Source organism: Taeniopygia guttata, chromosome 3 (genome assembly GCF_048771995.1).
Source record: "Taeniopygia guttata chromosome 3, bTaeGut7.mat, whole genome shotgun sequence".
Classification (NCBI taxonomy): Eukaryota; Metazoa; Chordata; class Aves; order Passeriformes; family Estrildidae; genus Taeniopygia; species Taeniopygia guttata.
In genome coordinates, this window is record NC_133027.1 from 106,593,493 (window position 1) to 106,616,882 (window position 23,390).

Genomic DNA, 23,390 nt, shown 5'->3' on the forward strand with positions numbered 1-23,390 from the left:
TATTCTGAGCCTATTAATGGAAGAATAAATTTGAAAACTTCTGTGTAGGCTTCACCAGAGGTCTATAGATTTACAAGCACCATGATTTTACACTGAAATTGCACATTGGTGCTTTTGTTGCACATCATGTTGTAACATCAAGGCTTTTGTATGAAGCCTTAAATTCATTAAGCTTGTGATTTCTGCCAGAGTATTAAAACAAATGAGTCTTACAAAGAGTGAGTAGAACTTGTAATTACTAACACAATTACAATGAGAGTAGAATCTATCACCATTCACTATTTTGATATAATTACTAAGCATTTGCTTTGGCCCACAAGGTGAGTCATTGTCTGCATAAATGATGATGGGGACCGGCTTGTCTGCTGGTATATACTGGGACAGCCCCAGCTGGGTCACCAGAGAGGAGCTGTCTTACAGCCCCGAGGATTGTGGCCCTGGCAGCTCCACCATGAGCCTCACTGGAAGCCATATCCAGTCCCTAGCGCATTTTCTCTAGGAGGCAAATAAAATTAATAACTAACTAGGAATGAAAATGAGGGAAAGAAAAAATACTTGCACAAATGTGTGGTTGCCTTTCAGTAATTCGAGTTTACTGCACATGCTACATTGAAACAAATCTTTGCAATTACATTTTTCTTGGGGGAAGGGAGGTGGTTTTTTTTCTGAACTCCTACACCCTGGTTAAAAGCTTAAAGCAGGCTGAGTTGTGCAAGGCTGTGTTGAGACTGATTAGACAGGAAAGCGTGCTGTGACACTCCCATCCGTGTGAAAGAAGAATGAAGCAGCTCCTGAAGTCCGTCCTTGCCGGAGCTTGATCTTCCTCCCACTTGTTCATGTCAGCAGTCCTGACGCAGGAGGAGGAGATGCATCCAGTTCTTACTCAGCAACAACTGCTATGGAAATCAGAGGGAAGGGTGAGGGCTCAGCTGTTTTTTATCCATCAGGATTTGAACTACTGCAAGTTCTTTTCTAGTAAAAGCTCAATAAAAAGCTGATCAGAAGACATTAGGATTTGTTACAGTGGATTTTTATACACTTCTTCAGGGTAAATAGTGGCAATACAGGAGCAGTGCCAAAAGTAAGGATTGAGACACAAATCGAGACTAAAGAATTTATGTGTGTATATATATATATATATCTTTAGTTTTGCAATGGAAATAAACTTTGTTATTGTCAAAGACGGTCTTGCAAACCACACTGGAAAATGTTCTTTGACCCAGTGAGATCTTCTGTCCTATACTTCATTGCAATCAAATCAGACCCATGTAAAAAACGAAACTGCTCTAAGCAAATCATTAACTTACTAAACTTGTTGTCAGATATTTTACTTAGATTTTTAGTACTCCTAAAAGATGCTGGACTTCGGTGTTTCAGTTAAATGTCCTTAATTCATTTTACATCACTATCAACAACACTGAGTTATGAATATCCCAGAATAAAGTCTGGCATTTTCTTCCATCCCTGTAAGCATTGACACCATCACAGAGCATTTTTGCTAACGTTAAACTAAGCTGATGAGTTATAGAGGGGAACAACTTTCCCTGTATCAGCAGAGGGCCAGATAGGAATGACTGGCCATGATTAACCCCTGACAGATTTGAACAGTGACCTAGATACCAGCACAGCACCTAACAACATGAAATAGAAACAAAATCCATAACCTTTATTAAATATAGTGTTGCATTTCATCCCACTGCAGAGACGTCATTATCATGCTGTGGGCAAAGATGAAAATAGCACGCCTGATACTATGCATTTATATAATGCATAATAATGCTTAGCAGACATAGAGCACTGTTCATTCTCAAAACACAAGCATTTAAACCTCAATAAAACTGTGAGGTAAAGCAGTGTGTTGCTTCTTTTTATTTTTTTTAATCACTATTTTTCCCCTAAAACTTATTAAGTGCATCCCATCATGGGACAATAGATCTATGGCCAAATTCTGATCAAATTACTTTGGTGAAACTACTAATTATCTTTGAAGTCAACGGAAAACTTCCAGCAATATGACCAAAATCAGAATCTGGATCCTATTTGTGCATGCCATAAAGCTGAATTGTTATTGGACAGCTTGGTACATCTAAAAATAACTCCTTTGGTTTATTTTTATCTCATTTTGGAAATCAGGTTCACATTGTTTCTTACTTCTCTGGCTAACCTAAAAAGTAGAATCTGACAACGTGATTATTTTCTGGTTTGCTGCGTTCTCCTATCTGTTTCCAGACACTCTCCCAGCTGGGAAAGCAAGATGATGTGGTTTTGCAAGGGGATGGTTCTGGTGACAAACTAAGGCCCTGTACAGCCAGTTATCCCACCTCAGGAGTGGCCAGGTAATTCAGAGTAAGGTTCCCTTCCCTCTCTCTGCACCTGACTTTGGGGTGCTGCTTTTGTGCAGAGATTGAGTCAATTAAAAGTGAACTCTGCTGCCTATCATTCTCACATGGTTGTTTTACACCCTCTTGGGATCTTTGAAGAAGACTTCTAGAATCTGTCCTCTCTTAAATCCATGGCTGAAGCTATTACAGTCATGGTTACTGCCAGCTCTGTCTCAGTAGCTGTTACAGGAGGTGCAGATGGCCTTCCTTTGCTCCTGACAACCTTGGAGAAAGGGATGGATCTCAGCTTAGCCTTCAGTCCACTGTAAAACATGGTCAGGACAACTCCCGGCAGTCAGCAGCTGTTGGACATTTTGTTCCGTATGCAGATTCTGGGAGGGATAAAATTTACTTTCTCTTGTGGAAGTAATGAATTCATTTGAACAGGCCATTGTGGTTGAACTGTTAAAAAGTTCAGGAATGCCTGTGTCAGTTCTTTCCTTCCAACATTTTATTCTATCCTGTCATTTTGTCAATTAAGGCTATTCTGCCAGTTTGGTGTAGTCAGCAGAAAACAAAACAAGGCGATTGCTTTTTTGGGGGGGCTGGAGGAGGGGCTAGGGAAAGATGGAAAAAAAAGTACCACACAACCCAAGTCATTTTAAACCTCTAAAGTGGTAAAGTGACTCAATAAAAAATGAAACCCAGTACACTCAACAAGGTATTTTAACCAAATAAGGTATTACAAAAATAAGTCCTAAATAAGTAAAAAAATATTCACACAGAGAGACTACACAGACATGCTTAAATGCTGTAGTCAGGGGTTTAGCTCAAAGCTTTCTTTCCTTGCTCACCTTAAAATGGGCAGAGGAAAGACTTCAAACTGACCCCATGCTCCCTGAGGATTACATAGAGTCTTTGCCACAGTCAGAGACCTTCCTTTTACAGAATCATTTATTGGATCAACTCATAACAAATCCTGCAATTGTCCCTGGATCAAAAGCTGTTCTTCCTTGGATCATAATATGCAATACTGCTGCAGGATAGCTCTGCATCTTTTTGCATCAAGGAGTGTTTGCTGTGCTACTGTAGAATACATCTTTGGAAAAATTAGATCCTGCCAGGGATAGCAGCTCCATTTAGCACAGAGTTTCTGTTTCCACAGAAACCACACCACTGAAGTCTGCAGAGGGCAGATGTGGAGTGAGAACATCTGTGACCACTTAGGTTAATTGCCTTTCCCAACTCTTCCCCCACTTCTGGTCTCTGGTGGCCCTCTGAAGATCAATGGCAGATCACCAGGCATCTTGTTGCAGGCTTTCTGCCATCCTGCCCCATCTCCTGGGGTTATCTAAAGCTGGGTTTAAAACTGTAGCCAGAGGGTCCCCAAGGGCTACTTCTAGCGAGTCTCCTGTCTCCTTTGTCCCTGGCTTTCTCTCTGCTCCTGGACAGACCGTTTAGACCCTCTACTCCACAGATCTACAGCTTTGCAACAGCTAAGGAAGCTTCCCAGCTCAAATGTAGAGGTGCATTATGATGTATTTGATAGCTCAGATACAACTATGATAGGAATCATGAAGATTTAAATGGTTATTTTACTCTTTAACATGCTTTCATAACAAATAAATATTTTCAGATAAAAGGAATGCCAAGATATTGCATATTCATTACAGATACTTTCAACATACTACATGGTTTTCATTATTAGTCTCTGATAGTCTTTTCTAAGAATGTTAATGTTTCCCAAAAAATGAATAGCAAAAAAGATGTTGTCAGTGCTGATGCATGAAAATTATTCAAGCCTTACCTCCTCTGCCAAGATACTAATCGAAATTCAAGCTACAAAAAAAAAAAAGAGGAAAGAAAGAAAATGAAACTTATTTAAAAAGTAAGTTTGAAACCACTACTAAAAGCCACAACAGTCAAAAAATGCTGCAACAGAAGAAAACAAGGGGTGAAATTCACAAAGTTGCCATTACCCCAGGTTTCATTGTGGTTCTACCTCAGTGCAATGGTGGCTTGCTAGCTTCCTTTTGAAACTCTTCAGATGTGGGAAGAAGCTGGCTGTATGGCTGAAGAGACTGGGGGCATCAAAAGAAAGATGAGATATCAAAGCTGAAGAAAACAATCAAAACTAGCTATTTTTAGCTATGATTATTAAGAGACAGTACAGAGATCTTTAACATAGTGGGACCAGTTTACAAGACCCTTCTGGTTTTTTAGGCCATCAGAGACATGCCCAGGGATGGAGAAACTGCCCTTACAAGTTTCTTCAGACCACTGTCAACCCATATGTTTAAGAAGCAATTCTCTCTTCTCTGGAGTAGATTTTCTAATACCATTTTAGAGGCCTTAGGGATATGCAAGAATATTCTGAAACTACAAAGTTGTACTGTGATTTTATTATCCTTCTCCCATCTGTCCCAGATGTCAGTGACAAATGCTTCTTTTATTTAACGTTTTCATATAAAGGTCTTACATGGATATTTGTAGGGCAGTTCTTTGTAATGGCATAGAAAGAATAAAAACCTTCAGTTACCCAGAAAAAGTGAAGACACAAACTTAACTAAAACTGACTTTGAGACAAATTCTGGCCTGACACATGTCTTTAAATATTTTGGGGAGGTATTTTGCACATACACGATGAGAGTATTCCCAAAAGGTATGGCTTGCTATTAAAAAAAAAAAAAACAACAAAAAAACCCAACTTATTTGTTTGCAGGTTTAAAATATTAGAACAAATTATAAGTTACTTCACTTTCCACTTAGATTATACTTCCTAATGATTCTGACAGCAAAATCAGAACCTTGATTGTAACTATTAACATATTTACAAAGTCTACATATATTCAGAATACATGTATTTTTTTTTCCAGTGTCCCTCATGAAGGTAAACAATCCATGGGGACCTGTACCTGTAGTTTGTAATGACCTCAGGACTCCTTAATTCTACTGAAGCATTACTGCATGCAGCTGGAGGTATTTTACTCTTTCATATTACCAGGTCTTTCATTTAGTTTTCCACAATACAGTCCTGGTGTAATGAAAGCCAATAAAGAGCATGAGTTTGCTCTGCTTCATTCACATCTCAGTGGTCACCTGTTCCCATGTTATTTCTGAACCTCTCACCCTTTTGCTGTTGAGAACTGAATTTGAAAATTGTGGGAAAAGGTTTCATTCCAGCCAGTGTCTGAAATCACTAGTACAGTAGTGGGTGGGATTTGGGTCCTGGTAAGGTGGTGGGCTATTCACATTTTCAGTGCCAAAGTTGAAGCCATTCACTAAATATACATAGCTCCTGCTGGGCACCAAGCAGGGCTTAATGCTACTTGAAGCAGCAATAACTTTTGGCATATTTTAGTTGCAGGTGTCAGACAGTTTGAAGCTTTCTCCTTCCAGGCTATTTTTGTGCTCAGACCACTGCCTTTCTTCTGCTTTGTCTCTTTGGAGAGTGACTGAGTTATGACAGGACCATCTCGGTGGTCACCTTCTCTTCCATGCAGCTCCTCAGTCATTGTCCCTGCATTTTCCCACCTGGGGGAAACATGAAGCCTGTAGTAATAACACAACAAAATTAAACAGAGTGATTAAACGAATGACTGACCTTGGCAACATGAAAGAAGATGACAACAGTAACAACCATTGCCAAAACAACTGCAAAGCAGATCTTCAGATAACAAGAATTACTACATTATTACACTTTTAATTTCTGATGACATTTTCCTATGAAATACTGACCAAAGCTTATCCAAATTGTAAGGCAGGAAGTCTCTTTAAGCTTTGCCTTAGTTAGTGGTGCCATTAAACACAATTAGAAGACATTGGAGCTTACATTTCTTTCTTCCCTGGCCACAGGTGCATACACAAATCCATACCAGGACGGGCTTGCACCAGTGGGAGTTTTGACCAAGTAAGGATTGCAGAGTCAGGCCCCACACAGAGTCCTAGACACAGTCTTGTTCTTACTTGGGATAAAAGTGAGTGCATTTTGATGAGCTAAGCGACTAAACTGGGTTAATATCCAGTTTGTCAACAAACTTGTTTTGGCATGCCGGCTAGACCACGGCAGCTTACCTCAAATAAACCTAATCTTGGATTATTTCGTTCCCAGTAAAATGAAGGACCCTGGAATTTCCTTTGCAGTTGGTAGTTCCACTGTGTGAGGAGACAACTAGAATTCACAGAAGCTCTTGCCAGGGTTTGGAAGGCTTTGGTCTGAGGATGAGCTGGGAACCTGTCTCATTTCCAGACTGACAAATCATGCATGCTCAGAGCAACAGGATGCTGAATGTGCAAAGAGCGAGTCCAGTTACGCTGCTCCTACAGCATGGGGATGTTCTCTGCCTGCGCCTGCATCAGCTGTTTTCCCAAATATGTGGAAAACTCCACTGTGGGCTGACCAGTGCTGAGGAGCTGGGGGTACCTCTTGAATGACACCAGGATTAATATAGCCAGAATTAAACATACACTTACTAGTGTGTTTACCTATACATACAGATGCATATGTATGTGTTATTTATCAGTAATGTATAACAGTCAGTGCTCTTTCATGAGCACATAAGAGCTTCCTGAAGATAGATACACAACTTATGAAGTGCCTTACGAAGTGTTTTCCTAAGGAAGCTTTTCCAGAGCAAGGATTGTGTTTACAGAATTTATGAAGATGTTTACAGCCTCAGCTACACAAATCTGTCAAAATATTGCAATGGAAATTTGGACCCACTGTTTTGCTTCTGGTGCAGAGGAAGTTGGGGGGTTTCTTGCATTTTTTCCAGATTATTTTTAGAATTTGGTGAAGGGTTTGGCTGGTTTTCCAGCAAAAGCTGCTGTTGTGTAAACACTAGTAACTTCTCAAAGACAAAAATGCATGTATGGTTCTAATTTTAAGCACATGAGGTCATTGGTTAAGTGTTTAAGGACTGTGAACTGGTCAGACATGAGCAGAGGGATGCGCTGCACAGTCTTGTTGATCCCATTTCAGCTTCAAGTAGGTAAAGGAGGCTGGCGGGCTGGCTGAGGTGCACAAATAAGTCGTTTGATTTACACAGTCGCTATGATGCTGACATAGGGTTTTAAAACCTCCAGAAGCCATGAATTGCAGACTTGAAGCTGTGCAAGAGGCAGAAGGGACTCTCCACTGCCCTTCCTCAGGCTCCTGGTTACCAGAGACAACGAAGAGCCAAGAAGGGAGAGCTGCTGGCAACCCACTAGCCAACATCAGCGGCCCCAGCAGCGCAAGGGCTCCGTCCCACAGCCACACGCAGAGGGTTTGGGGTTCCCCAGGCCACGGGCTGGCCGAGCCGGGCCGGAGCTCTCCGAGGCCTCCGCATCCTGCCAGGCTGAGGGACACGCCCGGTGCCTCGGCGGGCCCTGCCCCCGGGGCAGTGCTCAGCCCTCCCTCCCCTCGGCGGGCATCGCCTGTCCCACAGCGGCACAGACATTAATTACCGAGCTGGAAGGGACCCACAGGGACCACCGAGTCCAAGGCTCTACACACGACAGTCCTAAGAATCAATGCATGTGTCTGAAAGCGTTGTCCTAAAGCTTTCCAACTCTCTCAGGCTGGTGCTGTGCCCGCTTCCCTGGGGAGCCCGATCCAGTGCCCGGCCACCTCTGGGTGACGAACCCTTTCCTGATCGCCAACTTAAACCTCCCCTGACGGAGCTCCAGGCCATTCTCTCGGCTCCTGTCACTGGTCACCACAGAGAAGAGCTCACTCCCGCCTCTTGTTGACTATGAAACCCCACTTCATTCACTTCAGCCCCGGGCCCAGGGCGCGCTCCCGCCCGGCCCCACCCGGGCTGGGCCCGTGACGGAGCCGCGGCGCTGGCGCCACAGCAGCGCCCGCCCGCCCGCGCTTGCCGCGCCCGCCCGCACCGCGCGGCGCTTCCTGCGGCGGGGCCGGCGGGGCGGGGGCGGGCAGGGGGAGGAGGAGGAGGAGGAGGAGGAGGGGAGAAGCGGGGAGGGCAGCGAGGCGGAGTTGGTGCCGCCGCCGGATGCTGCGAGGAGGCGCCGCGGCCCCCCTGCGCTGCCGGTCGCTCACCTGAGCGGGCAGGAGGGCGGGGAAGGAGGAGGAGCCGGCGGCCGAGCTGCGCGGACCCCGGCGGCGGCGGCGGCGCGGCGAGCGGAGGGGCAGCCAGGCGGTCGGGCGAGGCGATGGCGCCGGGCGCGTAGCGGGCAGGAGGCCCCGCGTCCCGCCGTGTGCGCCCGGCTGCCGGCGGGGGCGGCCGGCGGGCTCCGCCGAGGCCTAGGAGCGGCCTCTGCTCTCGGAGCGCCGGGCGCGGCGCCGCCGCGGCCCGCACCATGTCCACCCGCACGCCGCTGCCCACCGTCAGTGAGCGGGACACGGAGAACGTGAGTGCCGCGCCGGGACCCCCCTCCTCCGTGCTTCCCTCCGCCTCTCCCCGGTACCCGGTGGTGGCCCGGCTCGTCGTGCCGCCCAGGCCAAGTGCCCCAGGGGCGGGCGGGCCGCGGCCGTGCCGAGCGCCGGGCCGGCCCCGCCGCCTGCCCGCGCCCCTGGCTCCTCCATGCGGCGCTGCCGGGGCGGGTCCGGCCCGCCGCGCTCCGCGGCGCCCCAGCCTGCCCGCGGCCCGGGCCTCCCGCGGGGAGCCCTTCCCAGCGCTGCCGGGCCGGGCCGGGCTGGGCTGGGCTGCCCTTATATGTCCTCGGCTGCCGGGCTGCTGGCCGCGGGCCCCCGGTGGCGAGAGGCCTGTAGCCCCTGCGGGCGGCAGCCGGCGTGCCCCGCCTTAGGGCGGCCCCCACACTCGGCACCTCCGCGCCTGCCTTGGGATATCCACTTGTGGGCTGTCTGACAGCCTGGCAATTGGCCTTGCCTCACCTTTTGGGGCTCAGCGGTACTTGCTCTTTGTTCGGTTTGCACCTCCGAGACGGTCCCTGGTGTTGTGTCCCTTCCTCTGCTTTGCTTTGTGTTGCCTCTGAGAGAGCTGTGGTCGTGTCCTTGGTTCTTCGCCGAGTTCATTGTATCTTCCTTTGTGCTCTGTTTAAACATCTTTGCGTTCTGCTCTGCTCCGCCCTGACTCGATGGAGTGGTGTTCTCTGGTGTGGTGGTCTTCCATAGAAAATAATCAGTCTTGGCTATGATGGACAGTGTACCTGAGGAATGCTGGGCCATGTCTGGTCCTGTCCATCAGTGGCGATTATTTACATAGGTGGTAATGTGGGAGTTGTGAAATTTTCCTCTTGGATGAGGGGACCGGTGTTAAAAGCACTATTGTTTGTAATATGCATACTTAATTGCCTTTGGGGGGGTGGCAGAAGGAGGGGGTGAAAGGGGTAATAGGAAATATAACACATATATTTCAGTCATAGCCACCTTCTATTTGTGTGGAAAGTGATTGGTAAGGAAGGAAGGAGTGTGGCCTAGTGGGCTGAAATGGGCTGAAGAAGATGATTGTTTGTAGTGCAACAATCTATTCTATAGACGTTCTGGCTAGTAGCAGGAGCTCCTAAGGTTTGTTACTGTACAAGCCCTAGCAGTAGTGCCTCCTGAATAGGTTACTGACTGATATGAAATGAAAAGTGAGTGTAAGAAGCTGATTTGGAAGACAAAGGTAACAGAGATAATATAACTAGAGAAGTGAAACCCCAGTGTGGTGAATTATTATAATGAGCTTTTAGTATCAGTCACTCAGTGGAAGTTTAATTGATACAGCAATATCAGACTTATTACTAGTTAATGCAAATAGATGTGTTTGGTCTGTCCTTACTCTTCATGGACTGATGAGTTCTGTGTTTGTAAGGACAAAAGCAAGTCCTTGGGATGAAAATTTTGATTTAATTAAATGATAAAGTCCATGTTTGCATGATACATGTTACTCATGAGTCTCTATTTCAAATGTATATAGGAATGTAGATGACAGATAGATGACAGAAAAGGATAAGAAATATTTATGTTTATATCTGGTAATACAGTCCATAAGACTTGCAAAATTTACACAAAGCAAATGGAAATATTTTCAAATATCATAATCTTTTATGGAATGAATACTTCAAAGTGTTGGTTGTTAATTTAGAAGATATTGCACTACTTGTGAGTGCTCAGTTTTGACACCTAAGGAATACTAAATATTAGGTTTTTATTACTGTAGTTTCAGAGAGTGCACTGGGCATCTGAAACACCTATGTTTTTACAGGGTATCAGAATACTTAAAATTGCACATTTGCTTCTGAAAACCTTGGTGCAAGTCTGAAACCTTATACTAATGAATATAATCTCCTAGCCAGATAAGCACTAAAGATCTGTGCAGTTGTAAGCACAGAGTTACTCCAGTGCTGTCATTATTCCGCAGGATTTTGGCACGGAGACCTCGAGCTCTGCCTGTTGGGCAGCCTCAGGAGCCGTCCTGGCCACCCGAGGTGCCTCTTACGTCAGACCTTTGGCTAAAGTGGCAAATGTAGGATGGAGGAGGAGTAGGTGGTCCATTGCTGACTTCCTGATCAGCAGCATTCCTTGATTTAAAATGGATTCTGTGGAGAGTGAAGTGAGACTCTTACATTACTTTTAATGTGCTTCCTTCTGCTAATAAACTCTAATGGACTGGGGAACTGTTTATGCTGGTGGCTCATGATGGACAAAGTCGAGCTAGTAAGCTCTGGGTAACCGAGGTGGTAAGAAGTTGTAACTAAAGGGAGAAGTAATTGGGAAGAGTGAGGAATTAAAGAGCTGGTTAAAAAGTCCATCTTTGTAGTGCATATTTCCAGTTCTCCAGTATATATATTAGCAAAGCTCTCCTGAGCAGCTCATGGTGATCTTCAGGGAAGGCTTTTTTCTTCCACCTGGTGCACGTGGCCATCTCGCAGCATTGCTCCACTGTGTGACTCCTAAGGAACTGACTGGAGCTCTGTGTCTGGAGAGGGCTGATTGATACTTCTGAGTACAGCCCTCCGTGTGTGTCCAGCTGTGTTCTGCACATGGGGTGAGGTTGTTGCATGAAATAATGGGGAGCTACCCTGCCACTACCACCCCTGTCTTTTGGTAGCTGCTTTCAGTACTTCGAAATAGAAAACAAATAAAATTTTAATGTGTGCTTTTCTCAGTGAATGTACAAGCATTTGTGTTATCATTTGAAAAAAGAAATTATAATATTTGGTATAGCATCTCTTATAAGAATATACTTTCCTTCAGGAATTACAGGAGTTCCTGATGGGATGAGTGAAAAAATTGCTTGTTTCCACAATGCCTTGTGTCTTTTGTCCCACAGTGCCCTTTGAAAATACTTTAGAAGGGATAAGATCAGGCAGCATATTACTTGATAAAGTCTTATCAGAAAGCTGGAGTGAAAAGAACAGGAACCGGCAGCGTGGGGCAGACAACAGGTGGAGGGAGCCAGGGCTTGGGAAGCATCAGTGTGTGTGTAACTGATAGGTCTGCCCTGTGGAGCTTCACACTCTTTTTCCTTTCTTTGTCTTTTCGCAATTCCTGACATCTCCCAGTGCTATGCTTAGCTTCCCTAGCATATGTCTGTAAATACTTTTCACTGGAAATTTTATTTCTCGCTCATGAAAGCTGTGTTTAAGGGAGCAAAGTAAATGATGATGATCAAACACTTACTCTTACTAACAGTTTGGAATCTTGGGGAAATTAATGGGTGGAGGCAGTACTGTATTTTCATGTGTATTACTGGATTTATTTTTTCAAGTGAGGGGTAAGAGCGGTATTCAAAATAATAATTTTCCCTGTTTTGATTTTGTACCTGTAACTATTTACAGCCTCCTCTTGATACATTTTTTGTACACTGTGACAGGTAGTGTATCACTGCATTTAAATAATTGCAGTTTGGGTTAGTTTGGGTGAACTGAGTTTCCCAGTTCTGCTGTTGATGGAAAAAGAGGACAGGAATCAAAAGTTTTGAGCTAGAGTATCTCTTCTGTTTTCATTGAGTTGGTATTAATTGAGGAAAGAGGGGCTTTTATGCTTTTCCCTTCATAATGTGTTGCCTTGTATTGTGTCATTAAATTGAGGAATGGTTTTCCTGAATTAAGGCAAAAGAGAAGAAATACATAGGTAATATATTCTCTTAGACGTTTTTAGGGAGCTCTGTGTAAGAAAAGACTCAGAGATTCAACAGTTGGCTCTATACTACTTTAAGTTAGTAAGAATGAGAATGCTGGAAGTAGTTTGCTTTTTCTGACATAAGGACCTCTTAGTCTGGCATAAGAATACTTTTTTTTTTTCTTCTATAGTAAGTGTAATTTAATCTTTTGAAGGTATTGTTATTTGTGAAGGTATTGCTGTTTACTTGTGCTGTGGTTTCACCTATCTAGCTAAATGTTAAGGTATTATTTTGTTTTGTACTTTTCAAATACCTCAAAGTTGTTTATTTGGAGCAATCTGGCATGTTTACAGTGGAAGAAGAAATGAACAAGGCAGGAGTGTTGGATGATAATTCTGGCCAGAGTTGAGGAAGAATGTGGGAATTGTGGTTTGTCCTTACCTCGCCAGTGCTATATGAGAATGATGGAGATGTTGTGGCAAGGGAAGTTTTAAGAAGGATAAAGCAGTGACCTATGACCATGTGATTTGCTTCATTATCATACAAATAATTATAACTTTGACCCATTCACACCCGTTCGTGGGTTAGCTATGGGACGGTGACATCTCAGATGCCAGCTCAAGTGGGTGTGGTTAAGGATGCCTTTCTACGAGACAGCTGCATTTTAAAGAGGAAAGTTGAACAGGGCAAGAGATAAGAGGATAGAATGAAATGGTCAAGTTGGGATGATAATGATTATACCATGTTTAATTTCTTTTTTTTTTTTCCTTCTGGATTTTCTTTTGCACAATAAGAACACATGGTTTTGATTTGGACAGAGGGGGCGTGGGAGAAAGTATCTGACAAGAATTCTTCCCTTCAGGGCCTTAAGCAGAAGAATGGCCTAATTTCCAAGCCTTATGGGTTCAAGAGTACAGCTGTATCTTTCTTATTAACAGGAGATGGACTTGAGCAAAGTGAAGAACGCCTGAGTTTTTTCCTTACAAGTTTATTTTCCTTGATAATAAATACACCATTAGGTTCTATGTTTGTTGAAATGGTAAGAAGAGGGTATGTGCTCCTAATCTTGTTTTGAAGGTTTGTGTTTTCTCTATGCAGACTTTTTCTTGTTGTTATTTTGCTTCACATCTGGACTGAGCTCCTATGTCATGGAGGGAAAACACATGCTGAGCTGGAGCACTATGCATGGAGAGAGCAAGGGTCATTTTGAAGTTAACCTTCTGTATGGATCAGAGAGAATAATGGGACAGGCGATACACATGCTTAATTTCACTTTCTTTATGCAAAGAGGAATATTTTGGTACTGAAAGACTGAAAATGTTCATGGTTCAATGTTTTTTCTAGGCATCACAAATGAGTGTACAGTCTTATGGTTCAGAAAGAGTTAATGCAGTTTGCTTGTAGAACTAGTTTCATTTCATACTTCATGGGGTTTTGAGGTTCACAGGTAAACATAAAGTTGGATTGTTTGTGGTTGATGTTCTGAAAACTGTACTTACATGCTCAGTGGACTTAAACACTGAACTAGAACAAGGAGAGTATGTTCTGAGAAAACTGACCAGTGGGGTATTTTCTGTTGTATATTTCTAATCCTATGGACTTACTGTTTATATTAAGAAAGATTAATTTTTTTTTAATTTCTGTATTTTAAATGTTTCAATCCTCAGTAAAGACAGGAGTTTTTTCCCTATGACACCTGTTTGCATTTGCAAGCTAATGTTTCTACTATAAATGTGTTTTTACCATCACAGTTGCTGTTGTTCAGCAGAGGAATCTTCTCCAACTTTTAATTGTTATTAGTAGTTTAAATGTAGAAAAAGCAGTCACTTAAATTTTTAAGAAATTTGTGATTTCTCTAAAATTATATTCTCAGTGATTTGTAGTTGTACTTGTGGAGTTATCCTTATTCTCAGAATTTAGATAGACTATACTATCTTACTGATGCTTGAGAGAACTTAAAACAGTGTTCCAGTAGAGCAGATTAAGAAACTATCCTATAAGAAGGAGATTATTTTACAATTAATGTGGAGCTAGAAAGCTATAGTGCAACTGAAGCCCTGAAACAGGTTTCTTACAGATTGGCCTACTCACAACTTTGAGCAAACTTTTCATATGTTGCAATACCAGAGAGAAAGCATTTTATCACTTCTTTTCAGATTTTATCTTTTAGTAACTTCAGCCTGTCCTTTATTTTAAAATACATGTTTACAGTTTGTGCTGCCCTCCAGGTTAAACATACTACTTGTAAGCTGCTGCAGACAGTGACAAGTTTCAAATTTAGCTTATTTATGTTGTGGTCATGACACCATCTATTTTGTTGTTGTTGTTGGAAACACAATGCTTGCTTTTTGTGGTTGGATTTTTTGTTGTGTTTTTTTAATCTTTCTGGAATTTCAGAATAGGCAAAAAAATTTTGTTAGGATTTCACAATTTTTTTCTGGGTCTTGATTCTTGAATGTTTACTCTGCTCTAGATAGTGGTAAATTAGGAAGAAATGTTTTGCACAGTTGACTGTTTGTGAAAACAGCCATAAAAACGGGAAAGTTTCATCAAAACATTCACATTGTTCAGTGTAATGAATATAATGCAAATCAATCTGAGTTTTAATAAAAAGGTCTTTCTCCACATCAGCTACCAAGCCTGGTTAATTGTTAGCATTTCTCTACTTCTTTCACATTGTCAATTAGCTTTTCTTTGGTGTGTTCTCTGTGCTCAGGGCTAAACTGAGCTTTAAATTGGGCCAGTTGTGTTTCACATAAGAATGAATCATCTTTGTTTTTTGTGAACAACTTGGTAAAATGGCAAAATTAAAGGCTTGTTGAGATCTCAAGGTCAGTTTGAGACTTTTTAGCTGTATGTGATGATTCAGGTTAGATTGTTTTCATGAGCATCCTAGTAAATCTAAGGTTAAAAATTCCAAGATGATACGATGGCTGTTGTTTATAAAGTACATTTCCCTGTGACTGTTTCAACTTTTATTTCCGAAGTAGTGTCCAATCATGCTGTAACTATTGCAGGAAAATAGTTGAAGGCAAGAGCATTTGAAACCACACACTGTGCTTGTCATAATCCTGCTTCTTTTTGACCTGAGATGGCAGTTGAAAAAAGTTTGGTTGGTTGGTTTTGGTGGTGGAGTTTGGTTTGTTGGGGTTTTGGGGGTTTTTTTGGGGTTCTTTTTGTTTGTTTTTGTTTTGTTTTTTTTACATGAGCATTTTTTCAGGGATGGCTTTTTGTATGCTTTCAAAGAAAACAGCAGCTTTTGCTGAGAGACACATATTCACAGTTGTAGTAGGGTGCTTGCACAGTTAAATTCATCTGGCCTGCAGTTAACCTTAAAAGCAATGAACCATTCATGTTCGTGGAGCACTTCCACAATTTAGTGTCTAATGATTGATCAATAGTTTTATTTATGTGAAACCCAAAAGCACAGGTTTGTTTAGCATCTCTGTAGAGTGAAAGATCATTATGTTATTCTACAATTCTCCCTCTTTTCAGGACAGCTGATGAACAGTCACTTCACATTGCTTAAGTCCTTGTGGAAAGCAGGCTGTCTTGCTGGAGTGAATGTGTTTGTGGGTTTTCAAGCTCTCCTCTTCTGCTGTTGCATATGGTTTCAGGAAAAAGTAATTTTCGTTTTTTTATCTTGCTGTTCCTATGCTTGTGGGATGCCTTAGGTATAGGCTGTGATGTCAAAATGAGAAGTGGTCTCTACTCCCCTTGTGTGGTTGGCATGAATGTACCTTACATTTAAGATGACTGTTGTAGAGAACCCTTCATGGCTGTTCAAAATTTAAGTGCTCAGTACAAATGGCTTTTGTCCCTTTGTGTGCAAACTGTTTCAGTTAGCAGTGTTTTATAAAAGTGCATGATTGTTATAGAGACCTAAATATAAAATACAGCAAGACAATGTGTGGTAAAGACAAGAGTTCTCTTTCTTCACACTTGGCTTCTTCAGAAGCCTGGCAGTATCTCAGAAAGAGGACTCTTTACAGTAAGCTTTAGCCAAAGTAATTGTTTATATGTCCAAGATGTATACCCAACCTAAAAGAGCATTGAATGGCCACACACTGATATGTGTATCACAGCCATAATGATTTCTGAGGTAAGGGTTGTTACACATAATGGAGTTTTACTGAGGTCACAATGAATCAGGTCTGTGGCTATGGAGCAGCCTCTGCCTTGTTCACTGTGACCCTACTGATGTGCTGGGAAGAAGCAGAATAATTATCCTGGTTTTTGTTTAAACATCTGTAGAATTCACAAAAGTAGCAGAATGTTACTAAAAGCAGAGAATGATGTCCAAAGTTAATATGTATTTCAAGTGATCAAACATAAGGAGTTCCGTCCAGCGGAGTTGCAGAACTGTATTTTAAACATACATGGTTGTGATATGTTGAATAAGACCAGAACTTCACCTCTGATGAAAGCACTTGTGTAGAACATCAGTGTTCATGTAGCTGAACATACAGAGTTACTGGATAGCCCATGGCAGTCTTTTGCAAAAGCAGATAATGATATTACTGGTGACAAAGTCTAATTGCTTTTGTATTATAAAGCAAAGTAGTCCCTGATAACTTTTAAAATCTCAAGCAGACACAGAATTAGGCCAGGTTGTTAGAGAGAAGTGATATCTTTCATTAGACAGATGTGGTTGAAGAAAATAGATAAGATTTGGATAGTAGCAGGGCTTGCTGGAAAGGCTCTTGCCTAAGGTGAGACTTGTGGTAAAACCTGTAGTGCCTCTGCTGTGCTTCTGTAGGAGGGCCCACACCTCCCTCCCGGTGCAGTAAAACACACACCTCCTTGTGAGCAGAGGCTCAGCCTTAGTCACTGGGGTAGAGTACTATTTTAAGCTCTCCTGGAAGGTTTCCTCCTGGATTCCTCCCTTCCCCACTGTTGGTTCTTATCTTTCTCATCTTAGCCCAATGCTCAAGAAGAAAGTAATAGAAAAATAAAGTAAAACACCTTTTACTTGTCTTCAAGCAGTACTTTTTTTCTTTTTAGAAGGGAAAAGGCCATTTATTTCTAATCTTAAGGTTGTCACGTAGATAATTTCTCTTATTTAGTCCCTCAAAAATGTGACTAATTTAATTTTAAACCAGGTGCTAGTCTATAACCTGCCATCACATCAGCTTTATCCTTACATATCCAATATGTATCTTTCCAAGATTCCGATTGACTCTGTTGATTGATTTGCTGGCCATTAAACCCCTGCAATTTGCTATAATCTCACATTCTGGCTCCCCCCACCCCCCTTGTTTTCTCCCCCATTTTGCTTACTAACGTGCTTTTGTGCTGGAGCTTGGCATGCTCATTGCCAGCTTCCTTATGCTTCGCACTCTTTCTGGGACCTTTTCCAGTTTTGCTCATTTAATGACATAAGCAAACCCAATACAAAGCTTTATAAAAGCCATGTAGTTGTAGTGCCTGTTTATCCTTCAAGTAATACCCTTCTGTATGAATCCCAAGGAGCATTTTAATGTGGGAATAATCTGAATTGTAAAGCTAAAGAGAGTGAAAAAATTCTTTGCTGTTGGTGGTCTGGGAAGACCTGTTTCTATGCCGGGGGCTCTTTCAAATATTAGCAAAAATTATTACTACTTGAAATATTCATCAGTTAGACCATATTTTCCTCATTCTACCTTTCCTTCCCTCCACTCTGGTAAAGTTACTGGGCTGGGCTTTCTTCTCTCACTTAACAGCAGAGAGTAACCAAAGCTTCATAGTGGTTGCTTAGACAGTACATACAATTTTATCATGTTCTCTTTGAGATTTTCTCCATACACTCAGATACGTGAGGAATTTTTAATGGGTGAGAGTTGTACTGCAGGCTGTGTAGCAGCAGTGTAAATTACTCGTGCTTAAACAGTAAATATCTGAAATTCCTTTTGAGAGTGCATGCTTGGCGTCAGTCATATGTAAGTATCTTTCTACTTCTTAGATGTTTGTCTTCACTTAAAATAAGTAGAGGCATAGCTCAGAAATTTAGAGAGTCTTATGTGTTAAGAGGAGTCTTGTTTTTGCCATGGAAATTACCTTAGTCTGTGAAATGCTACATTGAGCTCTTAGAGAGGGATATGGTTGTTTTCCACAAATGGATTACATGTGTAATGTATTTACTCATATCTCGTTCTAGATAATATTATTGATTTGAGGTAATATAATTCTTTAAAGCATTTGGGGTTTTATTTAGTAATTTTTTTCCAACAGTAATCTGATTTTCTTCCCCCTGCCATTATAGTAAGGGCAGTCTACTGGTGGTTAAAAAAAAAATCAAAGAATATGTCTTTACTTGTTGGAGGACTAAAATAGTATTTTTTTTTCCTCAAGATCAGACTTTTTCCTTAAGATCAGACTCACAAAGGAATAGCATTTTTAATCCTTCAATACAATGAAATTGATACAGAAAATATTAATAATACTGTTCTGAGTAGCCTTTAGCAGACATACCTAGTATAATAGCTTTTCAAACTTGTTTTTTCTTTATTTGATGTTAAATGAAATAGACTGGCTGCTTTTTAGACTTCTTTCTTCTAGTGATACACATAAGATGCACATGAACAAAGAAAATTTATGAAAGCTCTTCACAGTGTAACTCTTGCTCCATCTACTGCAGAGTCCAGTGAAATCTTATCCTCAAACCTGCTAAGAGCAATGAGGGTTGAGCTAATATAGATGCTGGAATTAGTCAGTGGAAGACATAATTATTATCAGAGAATGTATGCCTCCAGCAGTGTTTGTAGTCAGGCTAAGGGAAATCTAATCCCACAGCCTGTGGAAAGTAGACTGATAAAATTGCATTTAAAGGTCCTTTTTAAGAAAGGTTTTTTTGGTCATCCAGTGACTGCAGAAGAATAACGCTCATATAGAAGTCAAGTTTGATATTTCCTAAATACTACATGATAACATATTATTACTGCTGCTATTGTTACTATTGTTATTAGGTGTTTTGTGTGACCCTTTGTAAAACTTTGTATTTTGGTATTGTGTACAAGCTTTTTCCCCGTTTCTCATTAATTTCCTAGTGGTGTGTAACATTACATTTCAATACAATTTCTTTCAAGTGAGAGGTGTCAAGCCCTCTTGAGTGGTGTAGAAGAGATGGACTCCTCTATCCATCTGTTTGTTTTCATTACTTTCAGGAAATAATTTCTAACCTGAAGCTGAATTAAATGCAGCACTTGAGTATTAGATTGGAGTTATGATCAAGGGTAGTGTTAATGGTGCATCAGACATTTTCCTAATATTGTTTTGATTTAATTGAAGATTAAATTCAGCGAGTGACAGATAGAGAAAGCAGACTGAGGGGCTGTCAAGTTTATTGCCTGGAGTTTTATATATATATATATGTATAGGAGTTAAGTATACCTCCAGATGGCTTCCTGGCTTCATACCCTTTCTCCAAAACTACGCCTGATTCCAGGTCACCTGTTGGGTTGTAGGACAGCAGTAGAAATTAATAGATTCTTTTACTGCTTGTTGAAAAGAGAAAAATATTTAACATGATAGTTGTCATCCCCAGAGCTTGGGAGCATTCTAGTTAGTTTGGTAAGTTAAGGGAAAAAATAAGGTTCCCAACGAGCCTGTGATAATTCAGGGATTGCAATGCTGTGTAAAGGGGATATGTGATCATCTCTTCTACCATGCTGTGGCTTTTCTCATCTTTTAAGAGGCAAGGGGCATTTTGGCGCTGTGGGTGGGAGAAAGACCTTTGGCAGATCGGTGGTGGAAGAGAGAACTGGCGGCTCATCCTAAGACCTGAAAAAATTCAGTTGTGTCCATTTGACATCTGCTTAGGGATTACTTTTCTTAAAGGTTTGGGGACAAATTTCCAGTTTCCAGTAGGGAGGTTGGTATAATCCCTGTCACCTGTAACATTGCCCTGACTTTCCCTTCCTTGAGACTGAATCAAATTAATTCCTGTTTTAATATGAGACAGCATCTGATTGGATAAGGCACCTCCGCTGGGGATTCCCAGGCATGATACTCTAGTATTATCCAAACTGTTCTGATGTCCAGCTTGGGACAGACTCGAGAGTTGCCCCTGCTGATGTTGGGCTGGAGGCTGCTGTTGCTGCTACTGGTTATTTGATGTCTCACCATCTAGATAAAAGGAGTCTGAAATGCCCAGTTGTTACAGCCTGCAGGCTGGGATCCTGTGTAAAGTCCATAGCTGGGGATCTGGGCTTCCTCACCCACAGATTGTCAAGGACTCTGGAGAGGGTCATGCATCTTATCTTACTGTTGGATTAGCTGCTTATTTTAATGACTGTATTAATTTTGAGTATATACTAGGTTTGTTCAAACTTCTAATCAAAGATTATCTGACTTGTCTTATTAAGATTTACCTATATATATGTGTACATTATTTCTTCCACATTTTCCTAATTTGTTATTTTAATGGTCTGGGTAAATGCAATATCTGCTGGTTTTAATATTTTCTTTGCATCCTGTGACTTTTTTTTCCCTTTTACTTACTTAGTGAAATTATGTTACATGGTTTACTACATTTGTTTTGTTCTTTCTTTTCCTTGTGCTTGGTTTTTACATCTCAATTACACTCACGTGTGATTTCTGTTTGTGGTTTGAATTCAGCACATCTACGTGCTGTATGTGTGTGATTATCAGTATTCATTATCTACTGTATCACTGGTGTCTTCCAGTGTAAAACAGCTAAATAAATGTATTCTTTTTTTCTAGCTATATTACATACTTTGCAAAATCTTTGAGGAATATTGTTGCTGTTTGCTTTTTTCCATATATCAATTTAGCTTCCTATTTGCATGTATTTTTGGAGTGCTACATTGCAGTAGTTTGTGATCATGAATAATTGAAGACCAAAGGTTAAAACAGGGCGGTTGCACAAGTTTAGGAGCAAGGGGCTCTGTGGATGTTGTAGTGTGAGCTCTGTGAGAAACGCACTCTGTGATCATAAGATAAGTTGCAAGGGCCAGATGCTGTTTGGACAGCTTAAAGTTAAGCATAAATCTGTGCAAGGCTGGGAATATATTTGCTAAGTTGAAATGTGGTATAGCATTATCCAGATAAAGGTAAATAATTACTACCGCTCAACTGAGGACATTTTATTTGATCTGTTAATTAACACTTAAGTGAAAAACAAGGTAGAGAGCACTCAGCAGAAGATCCTTTTCATTTTGCTGTTTGAGTTCATCATGTCCCAACCAGTTGATTTGGATACATTTGTCATAATCTTGCTCTGCTGTAAAGCATAGTTGGTCTTCTGAAAGCGTAAACTAAGTTTAGTGGTGTCCTTATAACTGTATCTGCATCTCCCACCATCAGGTCATACTCTGCTAAGCTGTTCTCATGAGACAAAACTCTTGTGCTGCTTGAGTGCAGGCTTGTTGTCCGTGCCAGCTAAGGTGCTCTTAGGAAGGTGCTCTGGTTTTCCTGTGTGAAGGTATGTGTTACTCCTCAGAGTCAACCTTGTGTTTGTGAAGAAAAAAAAAAAAAAGTCTGCAGAATGCTGGGTCTGATGAGATTCTGGCTTAAATATGAAAACTATATGTCCTTGAGAGATGAGGTCCATTAAACCCTCTGCAGCTCTGTCTTCTGAAGCAAGACATGTTACTGACACCAGAAGTCCTTGCTGCTGAGTGGTGGGCCAGCACATATTATCAAGCCTTGCACATGGAGAAATTAAACTGGTATTCTCTAGTGCAAGAGGACATGAAAGTGCTCTTCTGGTCAGGAAGGATTCCCTGCCCTGTCCTTGAAGGCTCTGTGGAAGGGCTTGAGATATCTTTTTAATCTGTGTAGATCCATGCTTTCTAGTCCCCTCGTCTGTCTAGGCAACAAGTTAATTTTGAGAATTACTTCTAGTTATATTGTATGTTCTGTATTGTATGAAGGGAATTGTTAAGATGAGTCTCTGTACTCTTTAGATTAGACTTCCAAGATCCCTAAAAGGAGAACGTTAAGAGAATATGGGAAAATCATGCTGAACATTGCGTAATGGCATTTGAAACAGAGCTTGATATGGTCCTCAAAGATTCTAGAGTCCCTCATTGTCCAAGACAGTTTCTTTTCTAGGATATGTGCATCAGTTAGTATGTACTGCTATCAGGTTAGATAATTTAATTGGTCATCTCTTCACTTTTTAGAATCAGGCTTTACTTCAGAAAGTTAATAAGACCTTGAGATAAAACAGTCTTCAAAATGAGATGGTGATCTGTCTTGATGAATTTGTCATTGGATCTGGATCTGTCACTGGATGAATCCAGTAATGGTATGTAAAGACTGCAGAAATACTGTCCAGCTTGCTGGAGGAGAAACTTTCTCTTTTGTGTAGCAAAGTGCTGAGGTGCTGCTTTGCCCACTCATGTCAGCCCTAAAGGGAAGCTTCTTGAGCTTACATTGTGTGCTCTTCTGAGGGTAAACAACACAAGTAAGCAGGCCTGTTTACTTGTTTGTGGGATCATTTTTGTTTGTTTCGGCCTTTTTGGGTTTTAGGGGATTTTTTGTTGTTGTGTTGGTTTTGGTTCTTGTCCGAGTCCTTGTTGTGGAATGGGAATAAGTATCTCCTAGCTAAAGTTTCACTGCTAGTGTCAATTTACCTTGGGATTATCAAGAAAAGTAGTGTGATCAATTTTCTTTTCCATGTTCCTGTCCTGATAGTGCAGTTCCACGAGAGTTTAACATGGAGCTGATGCGATCCTGTCTTCCCAGTGCTGGGTGCTGCCTTTTGTCCTTCTGCCTGTGCTGCTGCTAGGGAGGTCTCAGGGAGCTGGAGGTGACCCTGGCAGAAGAGTTGTGAGGGTTTCTCTGGCTCGGCTGCCTGTGCTGTCCGTGTGTCCTGCTGCCCCAGCAGCAGTGAGTGTAGGCGTGTGTGGGCATGGGAGCAGTGTTGGATCACCTTCAGTAGCCATTGTGCCATGTGGGGACTCATCCAGAGTTGTTGTAGGTATGCAGTGGATAAGGAAAAAATGTCCATTTCGTAAATTTTGAGAGGAAGAATGAGTTGCAATTCCGAGCCTGGTCCCAATTAGCTGCTGTATCCTTTCATTCTGTAGGAAAACCTCAGCTGACCCAGAAG

The 23,390-nt window shown here is 41.7% G+C and overlaps 1 protein-coding gene and 1 long non-coding RNA gene across 5 annotated transcripts in view; one reads left to right on the forward strand and one right to left on the reverse strand.

Moving 5' to 3' along the window:
• Window positions 1-568: 568 nt before the first annotated feature.
• LOC121469799 (uncharacterized) lies at window positions 569-10,236 on the reverse strand. Its single transcript, XR_012055332.1, has 3 exons — window positions 9,160-10,236; window positions 4,129-4,160; window positions 569-896 (listed from the first exon to the last, which is right to left on the reverse strand). It is a non-coding gene; the product is annotated as an uncharacterized lncRNA (long non-coding RNA).
• The window catches only part of MARK1 (microtubule affinity regulating kinase 1), a 57,132-nt gene continuing 42,011 nt past the window's right edge, over window positions 8,270-23,390 (forward strand). For 2 of the 4 annotated variants that reach the window (XM_030269158.4, XM_030269159.4), the window contains exon 1: window positions 8,270-8,675. In XM_030269158.4, coding sequence (XP_030125018.2) covers window positions 8,625-8,675 — 51 coding nt within the window. In that variant the 5' untranslated portion in view covers window positions 8,270-8,624. The remainder of the gene's footprint in view (window positions 8,676-23,390) is intronic. The other 2 variants (XM_002189638.7, XM_030269160.4) reach the window with 1 other exon arrangement.